At 45.1% G+C, this 19,097-nt stretch overlaps 1 protein-coding gene and 1 long non-coding RNA gene across 8 annotated transcripts in view; one reads left to right on the top strand and one right to left on the bottom strand.

Annotated features, from left to right (window-relative positions):
* SETBP1 (SET binding protein 1) overlaps positions 1-19,097 on the top strand; it is a 119,736-nt gene that overhangs the window by 40,649 nt on the left and 59,990 nt on the right. For 3 of the 6 annotated variants that reach the window (XR_013943343.1, XM_080573391.1, XM_080573394.1), the window contains exon 3: positions 11,579-11,662. Coding sequence is in view for 4 of the 6 variants with exons in the window: in XM_080573391.1 (XP_080429517.1) it covers positions 11,579-11,662 (84 nt within the window). In the remaining 2 variants the exon portion in view is untranslated. Of the gene's footprint in view, positions 1-11,578; positions 11,663-11,825; positions 12,895-18,899; positions 19,076-19,097 lie in introns of those variants that run through there. The other 3 variants (XM_080573393.1, XR_013943344.1, XM_080573392.1) reach the window with 3 other exon arrangements.
* Positions 13,429-19,097, bottom strand: part of LOC308185393 — a 13,043-nt gene continuing 7,374 nt past the window's right edge. Inside the window, exons 1-2 of one of the 2 annotated variants that reach the window (XR_013943346.1) lie at positions 17,747-18,891; positions 13,429-17,600 (exon numbers count right to left, since the gene is read on the bottom strand). This is a non-coding gene — a long non-coding RNA (uncharacterized lncRNA). Of the gene's footprint in view, positions 17,601-17,746; positions 18,892-19,097 lie in introns of those variants that run through there. The other variant, XR_013943345.1, reaches the window with a different exon arrangement.

Here is a 19,097-nt window from a genome sequence, read left to right as displayed (position 1 = left end):
ATGTAAAGGCTTTGGAACTTGACCTGGCAGGTGTCAGCTCTTGGGAATACGAATGTTCAGCTGTAGGAATAATTTCTGTTGTAGCCACACTGTGAAAGTAATTAGGCAGAGGATGCAGTAAGGTACAAGGGAATGACTCTACGGAGGTGCTTCGTGGTGAGGTCATAAACCACAGGAGCAGCATGTGGATCGGCTGGTGATGTCAGCCAAAACCTGCAGTGGAATTTGGCTCCAGGGTGGGAGAGGACTTCTCTGACTCTTGTTGTTGCTGCTGCTTTTAACGGATCAGTTCCCAAAGCTGGAGGCCCTGCTGTGGAGTGGATGCAGCAGTGTTAAAGGAGGAAATGTTGCTGTGTTTCAGTTTTACGCGATCTTCTGCTTTCTATTTCCACTATCACAAAGCATTTTGCATTCACAAAGCATCTCTTCCTTTTTAAAAGCTGCAAGTAGGCTGCTTGGATGAGGAAAAAACTGGCTGGATAGCCGGGCCCAAAGAGTTGTGGTGAATGGAGTTAAATCCAGTTGGAGGCCGGTCACTAGTGGAGTCCCCCAGGGCTCAGTGCTGGGGCCAGTCCTCTTTAATATCTTTATCGATGATCTGGATGAGGGGATCGAGTGCACCCTCAGTAAGTTTGCAGATGACACCAAGTTAGGTGCGTGTGTTGATCTGCTCGAGGGTAGGAAGGCTCTGCAGGAGGATCTGGATAGGCTGGACCGATGGGCTGAGGCCAACTGTGTGAAGTTCAACAAGGCCAAGTGCCGGGTCCTGCACCTAGGGCACAACAACCCCAAGCAGTGCCACAGGCTGGGAGATGAGTGGTTAGAAAGCTGCCTGGCAGAGAAGGACCTGGGAGTACTGGTTGATAGCTGGCTGAATATGAGCCAGCAGTGTGCTCAGGTGGCCAAGAAAGCCAACAGTATCCTGGCTTTCATAAGAAACAGTGTGGCCAGCAGGTCTAGGGAAGTGATTGTCCCCCTGTACTCGGCTCTGGTGAGGCCGCACCTCGAGTACTGTGTTCAGTTTTGGGCCCCTCGCTGCAAGAAGGACATTGAGGTGCTTGAGAGAGTCCAGAGAAGGGCAACGAAGCTGGTGAGGGGTCTGGAGAACAAGTCTTATGAGGAGGGGCTGAGGGAGCTGGGATTGTTCAGCCTGGAGAAGAGGAGGCTCAGGGGCAACCTTATTGCACTCTACAGGTACCTTAAAGGAGGCTGTAGCGAGGTGGGGGTTGGTCTGTTCTCCCATATGCCTGGTGACAGGACGAGGGGAATGGGCTAAAGTTGCGACAGGGGAGGTTTAGGTTGGATATTAGGAGGAACTTCTTTACGGAAAGGGTTGTTAGGCATTGGAATGGGCTGCCCAGGGAAGTGGTTGAGTCACCATCCCTGGAGGTCTTTAAACGACATTTAGATGTTGAGCTTAGTGATATGGTTTAGGAAGGGCTTGTTAGTGTTAGGTCAGAGGTTGGACTCGGTGATCTTGGAGGTCTCTTCCAACCTAGACGATTCTGTGAATCTGTGATTTTGTATTAGTAGGAACCACAAATGCAATTGCTGGAAAAACCAATGTAGCCTTTGCTTTGGAGCACCTGGTGCCACACTGTGCATGTTACCTACATACCTGTGCAGATGAAGTAGAAAAATGAGGAGCCTAAGCCTGTTTTGGTTCAATAGTTGCAAGCAGAGGAATGATCACAGATGGAAAGAATTCACCCTGCTCAGCTGTAGAATCAGGCTGCTATGTGAAAACATTAGCGTGAATCAGAAGGTATGATCAGAAGGCAGGATCATCCCTTCTCCTCTCTGTTTGTGGAAGACTCAGGTGTAGGCACACTGCTAATGGCAGGGCTCTTTCCCTAATGGTTTTTGCAGTGACACCTTTCCTTCTGGGAAGCACCTGGTGCTTCTCTGTGCCCGCACGCAAACCCTGCTGCCTCGGGAAGAGGAGGTCTGCTCTTCCTCCCCACTGCCTCTCCCCGGAGGGGCTTCCCCACCATGATCTCATGGAGCTCTAATGTTAATTATCGTCATCTCATGTCTCAATGGTGCCTGCCTTAAGATGAACCAAGCGTATGGCTTTTGATACCTATCTCAGTGAGAGGCACATGTTTTCGCACACACGCTTCTCTACTACCCGCAGATTGCACTCTGCAGACAAACACAAGCTGAATTCTGCTTCTGTTTCTTGTAGGTAAATACACGTGCAACTGGGTAAAAGGACTGGAATGCAATTAAATTCCTTATCACCACATGCACCAGCCTTTTCAAGTGTAAGCAATGTGTCAGTGCAAATTAAGAAAAATAAGCAGTAAAAGGGGTTTTCAGAAAATAGCTTTGCAGTTTTCTTTTTTAAAATTATTTTCCAGGTTAAATTTTGTCTTTTTTAATCTCGAGGTTGTCATTTCTGCTTGGAAAACATGAAATTTCTGCTATTCCCACAGCTTTGCTCTCAGGCTTTCTCCTGAGCCTGGCACAAATCTTTGATGGTTGGCCATGCAGTTTCTTGAGCTTCCCTCTTTTCTTTTTCTTTCTAAAGTAATCTCTGTGCTCAACAATTTGCAAGGTTTGAAACTTGTGTGTGTTTAGGAAAACAATGTGGAAATAACTGGGTGTTTCAGGATCATTTTGATTTTTTTCTTTTTTGATCTTTTTTTTTCTTTTTTTCCCCTGCTGATTTTACAGGGTCAAGAGCTTTAGAAACTGGTATGCATCAAAACCAGGGCAGACCTGCAACTTCCCCCACACCCAGCTACATCCTTACTGATCTGCTTGTGTTGCTGTATTGAAGAAAAAAAAAAAGTGATTTGGAAAGTTACGGAAAACCTCAGCACATTGTATTCTGCAGAGTTTTTTCTTGCTTTTTCTTCTTCTCCAGCCTGGGTCTGGAGAGGAGCCCTCCATTTGCCTCCTCTGGCTGGGGTTTCTCAGTGGGAAGCTCCTTGCTGGAGTGCGGTGCCTCCTTGCCAGGGGAGCAGCACATGAGCTGATCCCTCTGAACAGGTTAAATAAACAGGAGTGTGTTTGGGTTAATTGTCGCTGGTTCTGCTGCTCTCCATTACTGATCTATCTGGGAGTCTGGCCAAGGAGCAGATGTGAGAGACAGCATCATCACCTCCCTCCTCGTCCTCATTGTGTCTGGCTTTATCCCTCTTCTTCTTCTCCCCTACACTTTTTTTTTTCCTACCCCTCTTCCCTCTCCCCCCACCCCCCACCCCTTGGCTGAGCAAATAGGCCAGATGGCAGCGAGGGGAACAGACAACAAGTGAGCCATGGCATATGGGCAGCCTGTTTAATTTCGGCTCCTGTTGGGAAGTCGCTTGCAGGGAGATAAGTTACAAAAGCAGGAGAGGAGGCGAGGAGGAGGAGTGGGAGGGGAGGGGCAGGAGGAAGGGGTGACCCTTTCGGGGATGAAGCAGCCCAGCTGAGGGACTTGGGGTGCAGAGGACCGAAGCCCGGGCCACATTCCTGATACAAAGCTGTAAATTAGCTGTTTCCATGTCAGCTTGTCTAGGAAGTCTTGTCAGCTGCAGACAGGGAGGAAAGATGGAGATGTCTGTCCTCAAACGAGGAGGAGGAGGTGGCTCCGATTTCCACCTCGCCGCCCTCCCGCAGGCAAGCTCGCTGCCGCTGGGAGGTGGGTTGGGGAGAAGTCCTCCCAGCTGCAGGAGAGGAGTCACGTTGCCCATGGTGGTTTTTATTTGTGCATCGGTTTGTGTAGGCATGCAGGAGTGTGTGTGCCTCTGCTTCTGCGGGTGCATTGTGCTCATACATTGCCATGGGTATCGATGGCAGATCACTGTGGGCTTCTGTGGGGGTAAAGGCATTGCTTTGTAGGTTTTGTTACAAAACCAAGTAAATTGACACAAAACAAAAGGCAGCTTAGTAGTGATGTATTCTACAACCATTCCCTTCCCGTCCTGTCTCGGTGTTCATTTTCTCCTATTTTACTTTTTGAAGTCAAAATGTCAGCTCTGAACTTCTTGCTATCTATTCACACAGTTTGGGCTTTTCCGAGAGACACAACAGTGGTTCTTGCCCTGAATGTGTCTCAGTGATTTAGGGACAAAATTAGACTTAATTGCACTAATTTGTGTTTGTGCAAGACTTACTGGCTTCATTTTGATAATTGGGAGTTTTGGAGATGGGCTAGGGGGGACTGATTTTTCTTAGTTTTTATAAATGTGTTATTTTTACATCAAAAGTGCATTGAGATGTAGTTGCCAAATGTGTTTGGGAACTCAGAGGTTTATTCCTGTTGATGCTCAGTGAAGTCTGGGGTTCCTTAGTACCTGTTTCCATCTCTGAAAACTGTCCTGGATGCATCCTGAGTGGTGGAGGGGAACCCTGGCTCTGCATGCCCGTGGATGGGATTCAGCCGTGAGCTCTGTGCTCGCCCTTGGCGGGGTTGGAAACTTCTACAAACCAATTAGGTGTGGAAATATCGAGCCCTGTTGGCAGAATACAGACAGCCCTGGACCACGGTTGCACTCCTTGCCTGCACAATGAACTTTTTATATGGCATTAATTCTGCAAAAAGTTTTTATTCGCTGGAGAGTCTGCGGAGAAATGATTATGCATCTCCAAATTGGTGGTGCAGAATTTTAACTTCCAGCTCAGGCATCCCTCCACTGATTAGTTGTAACATGAATAGAAACACCAGCCTATGATTTATTAGTGAAATATTTAAGATAGATTGTTAAATTATTCAAATAGAGTTTAAAGCAGGCAAGGAAGACAAAAAGAAAGAAATCATCCAAATAAGAGCTTGGCTTTCCTGAATTTGAAGAACTTATATTTGCACTCACTGGATAGTTGAAACTAAAAGGGCTATTTCAAAGAGAAGAAAAACACATTTGAAAATGAAAGACTTCAGCCTTATTATCCCACCATCAAACTTAACCTTGAATCTTTCTCCATCTGATCCCTGCAGACTCTGTTCCTTCAGCATTGCTACAAATTGCTGCAGCCCTCCATCCTTTCCTACCTCTCAGCTACACATCTTTGGGCACCTGCCCAAGCTGGCTGCAGTTTCCCTCTTTCTATGAACGATAATGGAGAGGCATTTTGTTTTACTGTTGATAAACCAGGTGGGGACCTCTCCAGTCTTCCTGCATGGGGTTTGAAGGGATTTGAATATCACATCATCTTCTCTTAGTGGTTGTTTTTGTTTATTTGTGGAACCTTAGTACTAAATTCTCCATCTTTTGAGGAAAAAATGTGTTGAAATCACGTCCTAGGGAATGTTTATTATTGTTTTCAGTTTCTGTACACCTAAGTTTCTCCTGATCTGATAGAGATTACTAGCTCCCACAGCCATATCTATTCTGAATATGAGATCAGTGTGACATTTTAAAAGCAAAATTGATTGGACTTTGACACATCTTCAGTGAAAACACATGGGAAATATGCATCAAAATCTGTAGACAGCTTTGAAAAATTCAGCCCTTTCTCTTCATCTACTCCCATTTCAGCACAAAAAAGGAGTGTTTTTCAAGTCTGACCTCCTAATGCGAGCGCTCTGTCTTGGGCTCTGCAGCTGAGGAGGAGAAAACCTGCAAGGTCTGACTCTTTCAAATATGTGGCAGCTGAAAAGAAGATAATTAGGACAGGCAAATCCAAACAGTACTTTTTGCAAATTGTATTTATCCTTTTCTTTTTTTTGTGTGTGTGTGTCTATATTCTACTTCTCCACCTGCCTTCAAAAGGAAGCTGATAAAAAGGATTTGCTTGGCCTTTTTGTTGCTGGTGCCACATGCATGGGGGAAGGGTGTCGGTTGTATGCGGTGCTGCGAGACAGATGCTGCAGGTGAAATTACCCCAGAGGGGCCAATGCCATCCGGAGGGGGCAGCCTGTGGGACTGAAGCCCTTCTTTTTTTTTTATTTCTGTTATTTGGGGCTTTGCTGTGGTGTGGGACCAGGTCCTTTACGTCTCATAGGTGCGTGCAAGTGTTTATGGAGCAATCAACTCTGTCTGCAGTGGAAACGGTCGTGCATCGTGTAATTCTTCAGCCTTTTGTAGTAGATTGTGTTTGTGAGAGCTGAAAGCATGGCCAGGAGCGAAGGGGGATAGCCTAGATGGGAAATGCTGGGCTTTTTTTTTTTTCCTTGGAAAGAGCCTGCCTGTGTTCTTTTATGCTTTTCAGGCTCAAGACTGAGAGCAAGCATGCGTCTGTGCGAGGGCGTGCGTGCGTCTGTGCCCATACAGTTGCTCAAGTGGGAAAAACCCACGTTTGTGGTTCACACAGGAGGAATTTCTGATGAAGACAACAGTGCTAAGCAGAAAGGCACATCCTGATCTCTCGAAAGTGAGGGGCACGCTCGCTCACACAGGCACACATAGTGGCTGGGCTCTCTGCATAATGCGCGCAAAGCGCTGCCCTTTAATGAACGTAACCTATGGCGGCTGGGATGCAGCCGGCCAGACCCCACCATTAATAAACTGGGAACATTCTTCTCCTTTTTAGTCCCTTTCAATGCCAGCCCTGCGGTTTGATCTCCCTTGAATGCTGCTCCCCCTCATTTGGGGCTCCAATTCTGAGAAGATTTGGTGCATTGTTTGAGGTCGCAGGATGTCGGATTGATTTCGAAGCTTTTGTATTGACTCCAGGCTCCTGAATGAAGCTGTCATGTGTGTCTGTGGTTGGCTAGCAGGCTGTCCGGCTGCAAGCTGTGCCTTCCTTTGTTGTTTAGGCCTCATTGAGCTGAGGGAAGAGGCTCATTTCAGGGTGATTTACCACCACCCAAACACCAGCTGTCTGTTGTACTGCTGCTTGCCTCCACCTTGGATTCAGTTCCCATTTCCCTCCATTCCCCAATTTTGCTCTCCCACTCTACTGCGTTCCTCTGTGGGCTCCTGGGCATGGTTTCCTCAAGACTTTTCATCACACTTGCAGAACAGTGTAAAAACCTTAATTGCTTAGTAAGTTGTTCTTTTCAATGTCACTTATGCACCCTCCCCTCCTTTTTTTTTTTTTTCTTTTTTTTCTTAAGGGTTCACCATTGTGTTATTTGCATTTTTTTCTTGGTGAAGGAGTGAACTATGGTTCTAGAAAAAACAAAATCACCATGTCCCCCAGGGCTTGTTACTTAGTAGGCAAAAGTAGTGCAAAACAGCAGTGATTTCAATTTAAAAGTAGATATGGAGATCAGCAGCACCACCGCAGGATGCATTGCGTGCCCTGCCTCATGCAGGGTGACAGCGAAGGTGGCCGCAAAGGCCTCCTGGGCTGGAAATGCTGCGATATTTGGGTGGGTGGGGAAGGAGTCAGAAGGATGGCATCACCTCCCTTTCATACTTGTCATCCCCGAGCAGGCACTGATTGCTGTGGGCCTGCGGGTATTGTGCTGGAGAGCAGTGCTGGTGGCACAAGGCAGGAGAGAAAGAACGGAGCAGAGCTCCATCAAGAGCTCTCAGAAAGGTGCTTCTCTATGAAGAGCAAGGCTGCTGCAGCAGGAAGACTAAAAGAAAGACATGGCTGCGTGCGCCTGGCCCTGGCTGGTGAGGCAGGAGCAGAACTGTGGGCGTTTAAAGGCAATGCTGTGCGAGCCGGACCTCGGCAGCTGCTGGCACCATCCCACTCTGGCAGGATTCACAGCTTTGTTGCTCAGAGGTCTTTGGAGGTGGGAGAGAAAGGCTGCGCCAGCGCCTTGGGGTTGAGGCTGCTGCCAGTATTTTCTATGGCCATTGCTCAAACGTGCCGAAATCTGACATGAACCATGTAGGTAGAGCCCAGATAGTTGTAAAGCCCAGGCAGGCTTGCTGGTGGCTGCAAGGCGAGTGGCACGATGCTGCTGATCTGGGCTCACCCCTCTGGCCGCAGACTTGGGAGAGTGGGGAGAACGACCTTAACAGAGCTCACTGAACCCTGGGATGTGTAAAACCTGCTTTGGATGACTTTGTCACCTCTCAGAAGGGACGGCTTTGAGCACGCATGTCGTGGGGCTTGGAGCACATGAGCTGGGTGCTTGCCACCAAGTGAAACCAATGCCATCGTCTGGGGACAGCTGAATGCCAACGTGAAGTTAAATGCTTTCAATGACCAAATTTTCCTCCTCCTTTCATTTTTCTTTAATGAGGCTTTAGGATCCTCCCATGAATCCCAGCCAGCTATGCCCTAGCACAGAACCTGGCAGCTCCACAGAGCCCTGCCGAATCTCTGTGCGTCACGTCTGCCTCCTTTAAACGGGGCTGGCAGTGCTCGAGCTGCGTATGCTGTGGGGCCGCTGGCATGAAGTGAGATGTGACCAGCCCTCCTTTCACTTCTGGGCGATGCATATTGGTGTGTCTCGACCACAGGCTGTTAAAACTGGCGACAGATCAGTTCCTGTCACCCGTGAAGCTGAGATAATTATTATTATTATTATTATTATTATTTCCCCCTTTTTTTCCCCTGCAAACTTTGGCCAACTGCTGGAGCCCGTGGTGCAAGGAGGATGCTGACTCCAGTGGGACTCCCCATGGCAGGGCTATAAGAGGTGGGATAACAGGACCCATGTGCTGTCCTCTTCTCTGCTCATCCATCAGTCGTCTTGCTCCTTGCCTTGAGAAGGGGATGTCTGATAAAAATTGAGAGCCAACAGAAGCCAAAGTGAGTTCTTCCTCTAGAAATCATTGTGTCTACCTGTTTCTAAGCCACAGCATCCCATCAAGAGCAAGCAGCAGAGGAACACTGAGTAGCAATACATCTGTGAGCTTTCAAGATCATTTTACTCCTCCCCAGTCCTGTTATTAAAAGGCCATGGAATGTGGAAATGATGCTCCGTAAATTAAGAGTGAACGTCTGTAGCACTTCGTGAGATGAAGCTCTTCTCCCTCCCCTGCAAGCATCAGGAGCACAGGGCCATGCTGCTGGATGGAGCAGGGAGGGATATATTAAGAGGCAACGACCGCAGCAGGATAGTCCCAGCGAGGTGTTTTAATTTCTTAACAAACTCCTTGGGCACTAGAAACTGTAAAATAACACACAAATAAACAAACAAAAACTCGCTGACCCTTAGCACCCTGGAGGGCTCTGTTTCAGATTGCTGAATAAAAGCTGAAGTTGCATATGCATGTTTAATGTAACACAAGGCGCATGCTGCGGAAAGCGTGCTTTCTTCTAATCTGGTTCCAGACAGAAGCATCCAAACAGAAGCCCCTTTCCCTATCCCCACTGAACTGCCTGGTGTATGCAAGGAAACCCCTGAATGACAAGGCCTCCATCTGCTCTTAAACGGAGTTGCGACTGGCTGCAAATGTTGTCCATATGCTTTTTTTTTGTTGTTGTTGCCTTTCAACTTAGCTGCCTAAAGTTAGGCACCTATCCCCAAATTAAGCATCTGTTCATAAAAGGCTTCCCTAAAAAGGTGAAGGTAGCAGCTAACTCAGGCAATGCCCATTAAGAGAGGTGCATCTGCAGACAGGGAAGGAGGTGTGGTTATTCAGCCAGTGTGGTGTTTTTGTTTGCTTTTTAAGGGACTGGAAAAGCCCCCTGCACTCTTGTACTGTCAGGAAAAATAAAATCCAAGCATGCTATCAAGTTTTGGGTTAATATTCCCCTAAGGTCTTGATTGCCTAAGTGATTGTGATCAGCATCTTGTGATTTCTCTGTGTTAAATAAAGCTGGTGATATTTCCAGCCTCACAGAAGAACATTGGTTTGCCATGAAATCAGGTTGGTTGGGAGTGTATCCCAGAAGCCAGAGAAGGGTCTAAAAATGGGACTTTTTCTTTTGGTTGTGTTATTAAAAGGGCTAGAGAATCCTTTGGTTGTGTTATTAAAAGGGCTAGAGAATCTTTTCCTGTGTAATGACTTTGCAGTGGGTACTGGAACAAGGTGACCAACAGCTAGTGATGTATGGATCTAGTGCCTAAACACAGGTATATGTTGCTGCTGTAGGCACCCTAAGGTTTCCTGCCCATCTATCAGCTGCCTTTTAGGAAAAGCATGGGTCTTCACAGAATCCTTAGTCTTCCTTAGGTCCTGTTGTCTCTAACAAGTCTCTAACTTGTCTCAGATTCTCTGTGTGTCTAAAAAAGCTCCTTTGCTTAGACAAACGATTTTCTCCCTGTACCTTGGCTTTCCATTTCTAATGTAATAATTTAATACAATTGCTTTAAATTTTAGTTTAATTGTTTCTTTCATGGGAACACTTTTAGAATTTAAAGTGCTTCGTATTGAATCACTGAAGGCATAGGCACAGCCTTATCCGTGTTGTATTTTTCAGTGTATTTTTTGGGAAGAGGAGGAAGGATAACTTTTGCATATTATCTGGTCTTCCTGGGGCTTGTGGGATGCTAGGGTCACCAAGTGAGAGACCCCACCACACCTGGCTCTCCCAAGGTGTCACGAAGTTTATCTGCCTGTTTGTAATTCCTGACACTGAGGGTCAGCTCTCTGCTGTGCCCTGACATTGAGCAATGGCTGCAATTCCTTCTGATAGTGCCCTTTCCCTTCCTCATCATTTAGGGCAGAGCGCTTCCACTTGGCTAAACTCATTAACTGCTTTAATGTTGTGGTCGTCTTTTCCATATAAATTCATCCTGATGAAATCTTGCGACTCTCCCTCAGTTGCCCAGCAGATGCTGAGAGTGTTTATTTTTCAGCTTCAGACAGCAAAAGTTGGGGAAAAAAAATTGACGTCTTGGGCATGTCTATCAGAAAGTGTGTAAATGCGATGGGTTTATGGGGACTCAATTTGCTGTGTTATTGTTTGAGTTCAAGCAGCATTGTGTCCAAAGCTAGAATCCCAGCCCCTTTCTGCCATGGGGATTTGTCAAGGTTTATCAGGTCCTGATAAACTCCCAAAAAAACTTTATAAAGTGATCCAAATGATCCATAGAAAAGAACTGGGGTATCATGAGGACCCTGCTGCTCAGACCACACTCAGTCAACCTCTTGGGTTTCCAGTCAAAAGGAGCTGGCTGGACTCAGCTTATTTTTCAAACTGCTGGCTGTAGGCAAAGGGAGGCTGCGGGGACTCTGTTTCTCTGGAGATCTCCACTGGACAAAGCGCAGTACGGATGCTGTGGATACGCAAGCAGATGTAAATGTGGGAGGGTGGGCTGTTGAATTCACAGCAAGGATTTGCTGGTAGTTATACGGACCGGTTGTCCAAACGTGGATAAGTCATACCTGTAGGTCTGCATTTTGCCAAATCTAGCTACACGAGAAGCAAATAGGTGCTATCCGGGGAACGTGAATTCTGGTATATGAGCTTTTGCCTCAAGCCATTACAGTCTGGTAATTGTGCTCCCTGAACATCATGGATTTGTTCCTGTTCGTGTATGTTTATGATAACATACATAATATTGAGCTAAAATAACCTATTCCTTTTCAGCCTGGTTTGTGCATATTCCAACTGTGTTCTTCTACACACCTTGGTTTCCTTCTGCCCCTGTGTGACTTCCCTGATGCAGTGATTGGGGAATTCTCCTTAGCAGCTTGGGAGCTACTGCCTCATGGAAGGGCATCTCCCAGCAATGCAGGATGAGTCCGCAGGGTTTCCTAATGCCCTTTCTTCCCATGCTTCTCATCATAAAACATCTTGGTCTTTGGTTGTTCAGATTGTGATGAAGTTTTTCTTTCCTTCTCTCTTGTAGGGAAAAGTCATCGGAGATGCAAAACTGCTCATGAGTTGTGGTTGCAGAAAAGGAAAAAATGCTCAAGTGAAAGACTCGGATCAGGTCAGTCAATCTGTACTTTAACTAGTGGAGAAATAAAAGAATATGTTAATATTTGATCGATTTGATCTGTGCTGTTGCATATTGGGGTTTCTGGATGCAAATGGAATCTCTGGCATGGTTGACAGTGGTAGGACATTAATGTTTTCGCATTTGTTATTTGTAGGAAAAAAAAACCTTTGAGCAAGATCAGGGATTCATTGCAGTAGGAGCTATGAATGCCGTAGCCTGACTTATTCCCATCTGGTTTGTTTATTCATGAATTCTGTTTCTTTATAATAATCCACTCTAGGCAATGCCTTTCTTAAAGACTAATGCACTTCCTTGCTGGTTAAGTGTATGCAACCTTTGGTCTCAAACTGTAGCTGCCTGGACGTGTGATTGTTACAGAGAACGCGCTAGAGAAACGTGCCATTTGTTGCATGCTTTTGTTCCGAAGTGACACCACCAAAAGAACATTCCTTATTGAGGTTACTCGTGATAGACACGTAAAAACTTGTTCACAAACTGAGAACTGATGGACAGGTTTCAATATTTCAGGTTTTCAATCTTCATTACTCAGTGTGAATTGCCCCTTATTCTAAAATTGGTCAAATTGATGTCAGTGGGACAACTTGCAGGGTCCAGCCATTGGAAGCGAGGTGGGCTGCGCTCTGAGCACCAGCCAGCTGGTGGACTCTTCCAACAGGTTAGCGCTTCTTCAGACCAGCTGAGTTTTGTCCCTGTCAAAATTTTTGGTGGCTATTGCCTTCTGTCTTTGTAACTAAAGAGAGGTTTGAATCCAGAGATCATTTGTTCCGAAGATGAAACAAAATGTGGTTTGAGCAGAAGCATTTTATAAATACTGTGTCATCCAATATTCAGTGTGGTAGAGGGAAGTGGCTGATCTCAAATATCAGGTAACTGGCGGTGGGGTCCCTGGTACAGCTTGTGAACAACTGTGATCAGGTATAGACCTGAAACAGATTTAGTGTCCACAAAGCTCCAGGAGCTCCCGATAATTTGTCAACGGGAAAAAGGCTTAGTTCTCGTGAGGGAAAATGTTTCATTTTCGACATGCATGTTCTTCAACCCTAATTAATAATGGTATTCCTGAGCCTTGTTTTGTTAATAGCTAAGATCTGAGAATAGGTCTGTCTATCCTGTGGTGGGCTGTGTTGTGAGAAATGCTGGTCACTCTTACAAATGCTTTGGAAGACTAGGTCTTTTTTTTTTTTTTTTTTTTAATCAGTATTTTTAAATAATGAATTCATTGTCATGCGCCGTACTATCAGTTCAGCATCGAGAAAAGGATTCAGATAAGTTTTCTTTAAAGCATAGCTTCCCACTCTCACAAATACAAGCTTAATATTCTCATGTTGAAGTTCTAACACATAAGGAGAAAATTAATTTAGAAATGAAACACTTTCACCGATTTTTCTCTTGTATCTTGATGTACGCTGGCTGAATCTCTCTTGATTTACAACAGGGCTAGATTAGGGTCAAACCTCTTGCAGTAGGGATTAAAAATGAGAAGGGAACATCTTGATTGCAGGAGAGGTTTACAAAACACCATCTCTAACAAATCCTAAGCGTTGGACCTGAATCTCATTGATCACAATAATTTAATTATAGAGTACGCAATAGCTTTTGAAGGGAGAAGCAATCTCATCCTCTTAAATGTTTTGTGGGGCAGTAATGAATTACTCTTTGCATTTGGTTAATTTCTGAAATCTGACTTCAGATGCTTAGTGATGTGTTGTCCACCTCAGTAACTCCTTTCTTTGCTACATCATCATAAATTATGGGGCAAACACTTGATGCAGAGGCTGCAAAGTGCATCCGTCATGCCTCTGGATGCCAGGACTTCAGGGGACAGCAGCTGGATGGGGAGGAAGTTTGTACAGGAGGGTGGGTGGCAGCGTGGAACATTAGTCTGCGAATGCAGGACCTCAGCTCAGCTTATAAATTATCCCCTGGGCCTTGTAGGTAAACACAGACTTCTATGGTGACATTGGCTGGGAAAGGCAAACACTTGCTGACAATTGTAGGCTAATCCTTCAGGACACTAATTGCCAGAAAACCAAGGAAGCCTTATTTTAGGAACAGATTGTTTCACTTTGTGAAGGGGAAAAACACTGCGCTAGATTTAGTTTTGTTTGCTGAGGTCTTTCCCTCCCTGCCCCCAGTCTCAGGTTTTAAAGATTTACCTTCATAATTGTTGTTGGGATCTTTTCTTTATTTATTTTTATTTTTTTGGTCTTGCTTTTTGTTTTGTTTTAAGACCATTGCAACTTTCTGTGAAAATGCAACTTAATTTTCATTGTCTTGAATGTAAGGATAAACGGGTGTGTGGTTTTTATACCATGAGCTATATAAAGGTTTGGGACTAGCTACCTACATTCTGGCTAAAGTTTTGAAAACAAACAAACAAACAAACAAACAAAACACCTTTCCAAAGATTTTCTTTTTTTTTCATGCTTTGGAAACATACAAAAAGACCTAGACACAGTACCCCACTATTGAAGATCCCCAGCTTAACCAAGCCATGGCTCTGTTGCTGAGGATTTCATTTACTGCTATTTCTCCAATGTGCCTCTGGAAGGGAAGACACCGTAAACTCCTTGACCTGTGGTCTGTGTCCCTGGGCCTGACATCCAAAAGCACCTATCTGTCTGGTGGTTTCCAGGGTGCAAGTCACCAGTGAGTAAATTCTGACCCTGTCATTGTGGAGAGCAGAAGCCCAAACAGGCTCATGTGGGGCTGGGATTTCCCAACAGTCACAAGGAGCTCAGCTCTGAAGTTGGATTTTCACCAGAGCAGGAGAGGGACCAGTGGTTTACGTTGCATGGCCTCCCAGTCCAAATGAAACCCTACAAGCTGAGATGAAAGGCTAAGCAGTGTAATATAAATCCCACAAAACCTTTGCTAGGCTCCAAGGGAATATAGCTGAGCACACTAAAGCACTCGATTCCCATCCTCTGTCTTCCTTCTGTGCCGTGGATGGTTTTGATGAAGCGTTGGGTCGGTGGAGTGGGATGACTGAGAGAAGTCCCAAAATAAGGCTACCTCTTGGCAGCAAAACCCCCATGTCCTTGGCTGCCATTGGCACCACTTCCAGTTGTTTGTGTGCTTTGTGGGAGTGAAATTCATCCATGCTCCAAGGCCCAGAACCAAGTCTCTGCACCACAGATATCCTACTGTAATTGTAAGGTTCATATATGCTCTTCAGAGTGGTTATTAGTTTCCCAGTAATTTATGCCTCCCCATAAATTATTATACTGTTTCTTATTATTTGAGGTGCGTTGTTGCATAAGAATGGCAATCCTGGACTAGGCTTTCCTTGTGCTAAATAGTGTATTAACATAAAGCAGAAAAAATGGTTCCTGGGGAATGATTTCGGCTGTGTCACTTCTGTACTTTCTAAGGAAAGCAAAACGTCATTTAAAAACAGGGGAAAACTGTGTGGGATGACAAATAGCATGTGTATTAAGGGTACACACAAGGCTGAGAACCAGAAGTAGCAAAGAGCTCCATATTCTCAACACATGCAGCTTTGCCTTTGTGGCTTTTAGTTTTATTTATTTTTCCCTGCTTCTCCCAACCGGTAGGCAGCTCATCAACATTTAACTGCTCTTATCCTTTAATTTTGTTTTCTTTTTTTTTGCTTAACTTTTCTGTTGGCTTGTGCAAGTTCAAGTGTTACTGAAAACTTGGGTCCTCCTTGTCTTTCTGTGTGTTTGTTTTTGGTTTTAATATGACAAATGCATGTCTCCTCTGGAAACGGTATCCATGCTGCAAAGTAATTATTTAATGAATCGTGGATCCAGTTTGTGTTGGCAAGGATCAGATTAATCATTATTAATCATGACCCCGCTGACAGTAACCTCATCCCTTGCCTGAGTGCTGTTCTGTATTATGAAGTAATGGCTGTTAGGGGTGGCTGGGCCTCTGCTCTCACTGCACCAGCACGGGGCTCAGGACTGCTGGCAGGGGCAGAGGAACTCGGTTCAAAATCAAAAATAGCTGCACACGGTCCACGCTCCAGAAATGAAATAGGCAGCTTCCCCTGGGGGCTTCTTTGCCTCATCTGAGTGTCCTCCTTTCCTTTTAAGCCTCCTGAGGGTTTACCTCCTTCCAAAGGTTGAAGTCAGTGCTGGGGATGAAATAATCCCTCTGCTGTTTTTTTTTTTGTTTTGTTTTTTTTTTTGCCTGCTCTGATTTTTGTTGTTGTTGTTTTTGGTTTTGAATTTGGGCAGATCCCAGCGCAACCTAAAGCATGTGGAGGCCAGATCCTTGTGGTCTATTACAAGGATAAGATTTTCATGTCTTAAATTAGTGGCTGCAGCAGGTTTCAGCTCTGGGACACCACTCATCCCAAACAGTCCCCAGAACAAACACCTTTTTGAGGATTTCTCGATTCTTTGAAGAAACGTTGTGCTGTTGAGGTGAGGTGTGCAGTCAGGTTCATGTTGGACACAAAGCTGTGAGAAGTTCAGATACATATATCCATCCTTACTGTTCGTGACACCAGAGATCCGCTCTGTCAGATATCCGACAGTAATTTAATTAATGTTTATTCTGGCTTTCCTAGCACTACAAGTTCTTTTCAGTAAGGTACGGCACTGCTATCACTGGCTGTCATCAGAATTTCAGCAAAAGCACGATGGGTGAAATACTGGATTGAAACTAATCATTGTCCCAAACCCCACACCCCAAAATTCACCTTACTTCTTAAACCCAGGACAAAACCCTTTAGAAGAGAGCAAAGGAAAGAACATTCTTTGTCTGTCTAGCTCTTTGGTACCTGGAGGGTAGCAGTAGGAACTTGGAGCAAACCTGCCACACTCTTTTGATCTCTGCCAAAGTTGTTGTGGGAGTAACATTGTTTAATGGTTGAAAGAATTTATTGAAGAATAAAAGTAACAGCAAAGACAAAGGGCCCAATACAAATTATCTGGTAAACCGCTGTCAAATTTTACGTCCTCAGGGCTACTGGTAATTTCCTGTCTTAAAAAAACAGGGGGGGGGGGCTCAAGAGGAGGAGAGGAGGGTAAAAAGTGTATAAATAAACCCACCTCTTTAAATAGCTAACTGCCCTGGCCTGAACTGTGTCGGAGCTAAGTTCCTTTGCTAAGTCTGCTCAGGGTGTAGCAGAAGGCTGACACCAGGTTTGGAGAATCTGCCTTAGCTTCAGTGGCTCTGCCTTGCATTCGTCCACTTGTCAGCAAGAAATGCGCTGAAGCACAAAACGAGGGAGTGCAAAGGCTCCCACCACCACACGCCATCCAAGCAAGTCTGGATCACACTTCCATGGTTAATGTTTCTCTCCACTAAAAGGAATAAGACCAATAAAAATAAATGAAAGCATTGGCTAACTGTTGGAAATACACAGGTGGAAGAAAGCAGAAGGAGAGAACTGGGGGAGTGAAGGTAAGCCTACATCTCCTGCCCTGAGTTTATGGCAGAGATTTAATCTCCGCTTGAAAAATCATTGGATTCTGCATGGGTTATAAAAAGAAAAAACAAGAAGTAAAATACAAAGAGAGAGGATGTTAATTGTCTAAGGTATCTGAGCAGTAAAGCACCCTTAAAACTATTTCATTCGTGGAATGAAGCAGGCTAGGTGATCCTATAAGGAATGCAGGACTATAGGAAACTTTCCAAGATCATCCAATCCTTGAGATCTCAGGCAACTTACACGTTACACCTCTGATTAACACATCCCTTTTGGCACAGGTTAAAAAGCAATTATCAGAAGTAATCCTCGTAGCTCTGTCATTAGACTCATCCCACCGTTAGTCTTTTACTTTCCAAAATACTCACTCACATCATCACTGCATCTTGTTCATGCCACTGGGTTAGGTCTTCTTATCCCTAATGATGTGAGCATTGGTCTCAGCCAGGTGGGCTGACTTTCTTTTTCCATTCACCCATCACAATTCTCTTACTACTGGCTGGGCTGTAGGGAGGAAATAGACCCACTTGGTGAACCAAAATGCTGGAGAAAATTTACTCTTTTTTTTCTTTTTTTTTTTTTTAAGTGATAATTTCTTCCTCTCAGTGGCATCTGACTGGGAACAAGAGGTATTTGAATGAGAGACTCACCACCTCTGATTTCTCTGGACCTTCCTGATTTCCAGAGCAGTTGTATTTCAGTAATCGCTGAATCTAGTGCTAAGCACCTGCGCTCCTGGTGGCTGGGAAAGTTTTTTGCTTTCATTCATCTGTTGTGTGGAGTGGAAGTAGTTGTGAAATGGAACTTGGATGGTTAAGTACCCATTCTTCAAATTTACGTAGGTTTTGAAGGGATGGTGTTATAAAAGAAACTCCCAAAGTGTAAGCCTCTGAACAAAAGAAATGGAGGTTATGGGTGTCCTTTACAAGTTCAGCCGTAATAGGCTTGTGTTGCAGCGGGTTACACCTCCCTCCATACAATGCCATTGGTAAGCTGACATTTCTAATGACCTTTTATAATCACCTATTTCCTTTTCTCACTCACTTTATGAATAGTCTTGTACTCAGTTCAAGAGTTTCCTACCTCATGGTCTCCTCTTACAGTTCATGTTCATTTCAGAATGGGTTGGGCTTCCTGTAAAGAGTAGCACAGTGTGGACTGAAGTTCAATAGAGCCTTTCCTTTCTACAGGAAAGGAGGGGGGAGGACCAAAAAACGCGTAGTGCCCTTTTGCAAGAAAGGCTCCAGAAATGGCAGACAGCAAATTGCTTTTTTTCCTTCTGAGGCAGTTCTAAATGCATCCTCTAACACAGTGTCCGGCCCCTGCTCAAGATGTAAAACTTAGGGCTCTGACCTTCTCTAGTGAGTGCTGACCCCACGGCACTTTCCTGCCTGAGCTGCAGTATGAGAGTCCTGGCGCTGAGGTTTTGTCCAGGTTCTAATTCAAGAAATGCGTTTGCCAACTTGACTTGACCCTGCACCTTCGGTGGGATGCATTATTCTTCACTTCCTGCCTTCAATTGCTGTGTACTGCCACCTTGCATTGATGGGTCCTTTGTTCCAGCTCGGAGGTAGGGGCGGTTCAGTGGTGGCTGAAGGGAAGCTATGCGGTTTTGAAAAGCAATTTGAGAGCCCTCTGAATGGAAAGTGCTTCACACGTGAAAAAATTAGTGTTATCAATTGTTATCATCAGACTCAAATCCTGAAATGTGAAAGGGTCATTTATACTCATCAAACGCAAACATGGAGTGTGCTAAAAGAGAGCTAAAGCAGCCGAAGAAAATGCTGTCTCATGTCATTTCAGGCTTGCAATCCAAGGGAGCATTAATAACTATTTTGTTGCCTTCATTGATCTCTCTGTACGGACGGAGATGGAGAGAGTTGGAAGTGAGAGGCTGCACTGCTGAACCTCTCCAAGTGGTCCCATCCCTCCCAGCATCAACTAAGAGGAGATGCAATCAAGACAGGGAACATGTGCAGGTGAATTGGGAAAAGGTGCAAG

The sequence above is a fragment of the Anser brachyrhynchus genome (assembly GCF_964034855.1).
Source record: "Anser brachyrhynchus genome assembly, chromosome: Z".
Taxonomy (NCBI): domain Eukaryota; kingdom Metazoa; phylum Chordata; class Aves; order Anseriformes; family Anatidae; genus Anser; species Anser brachyrhynchus.
This window is presented reverse-complemented; position numbering and strand designations above follow the sequence as displayed.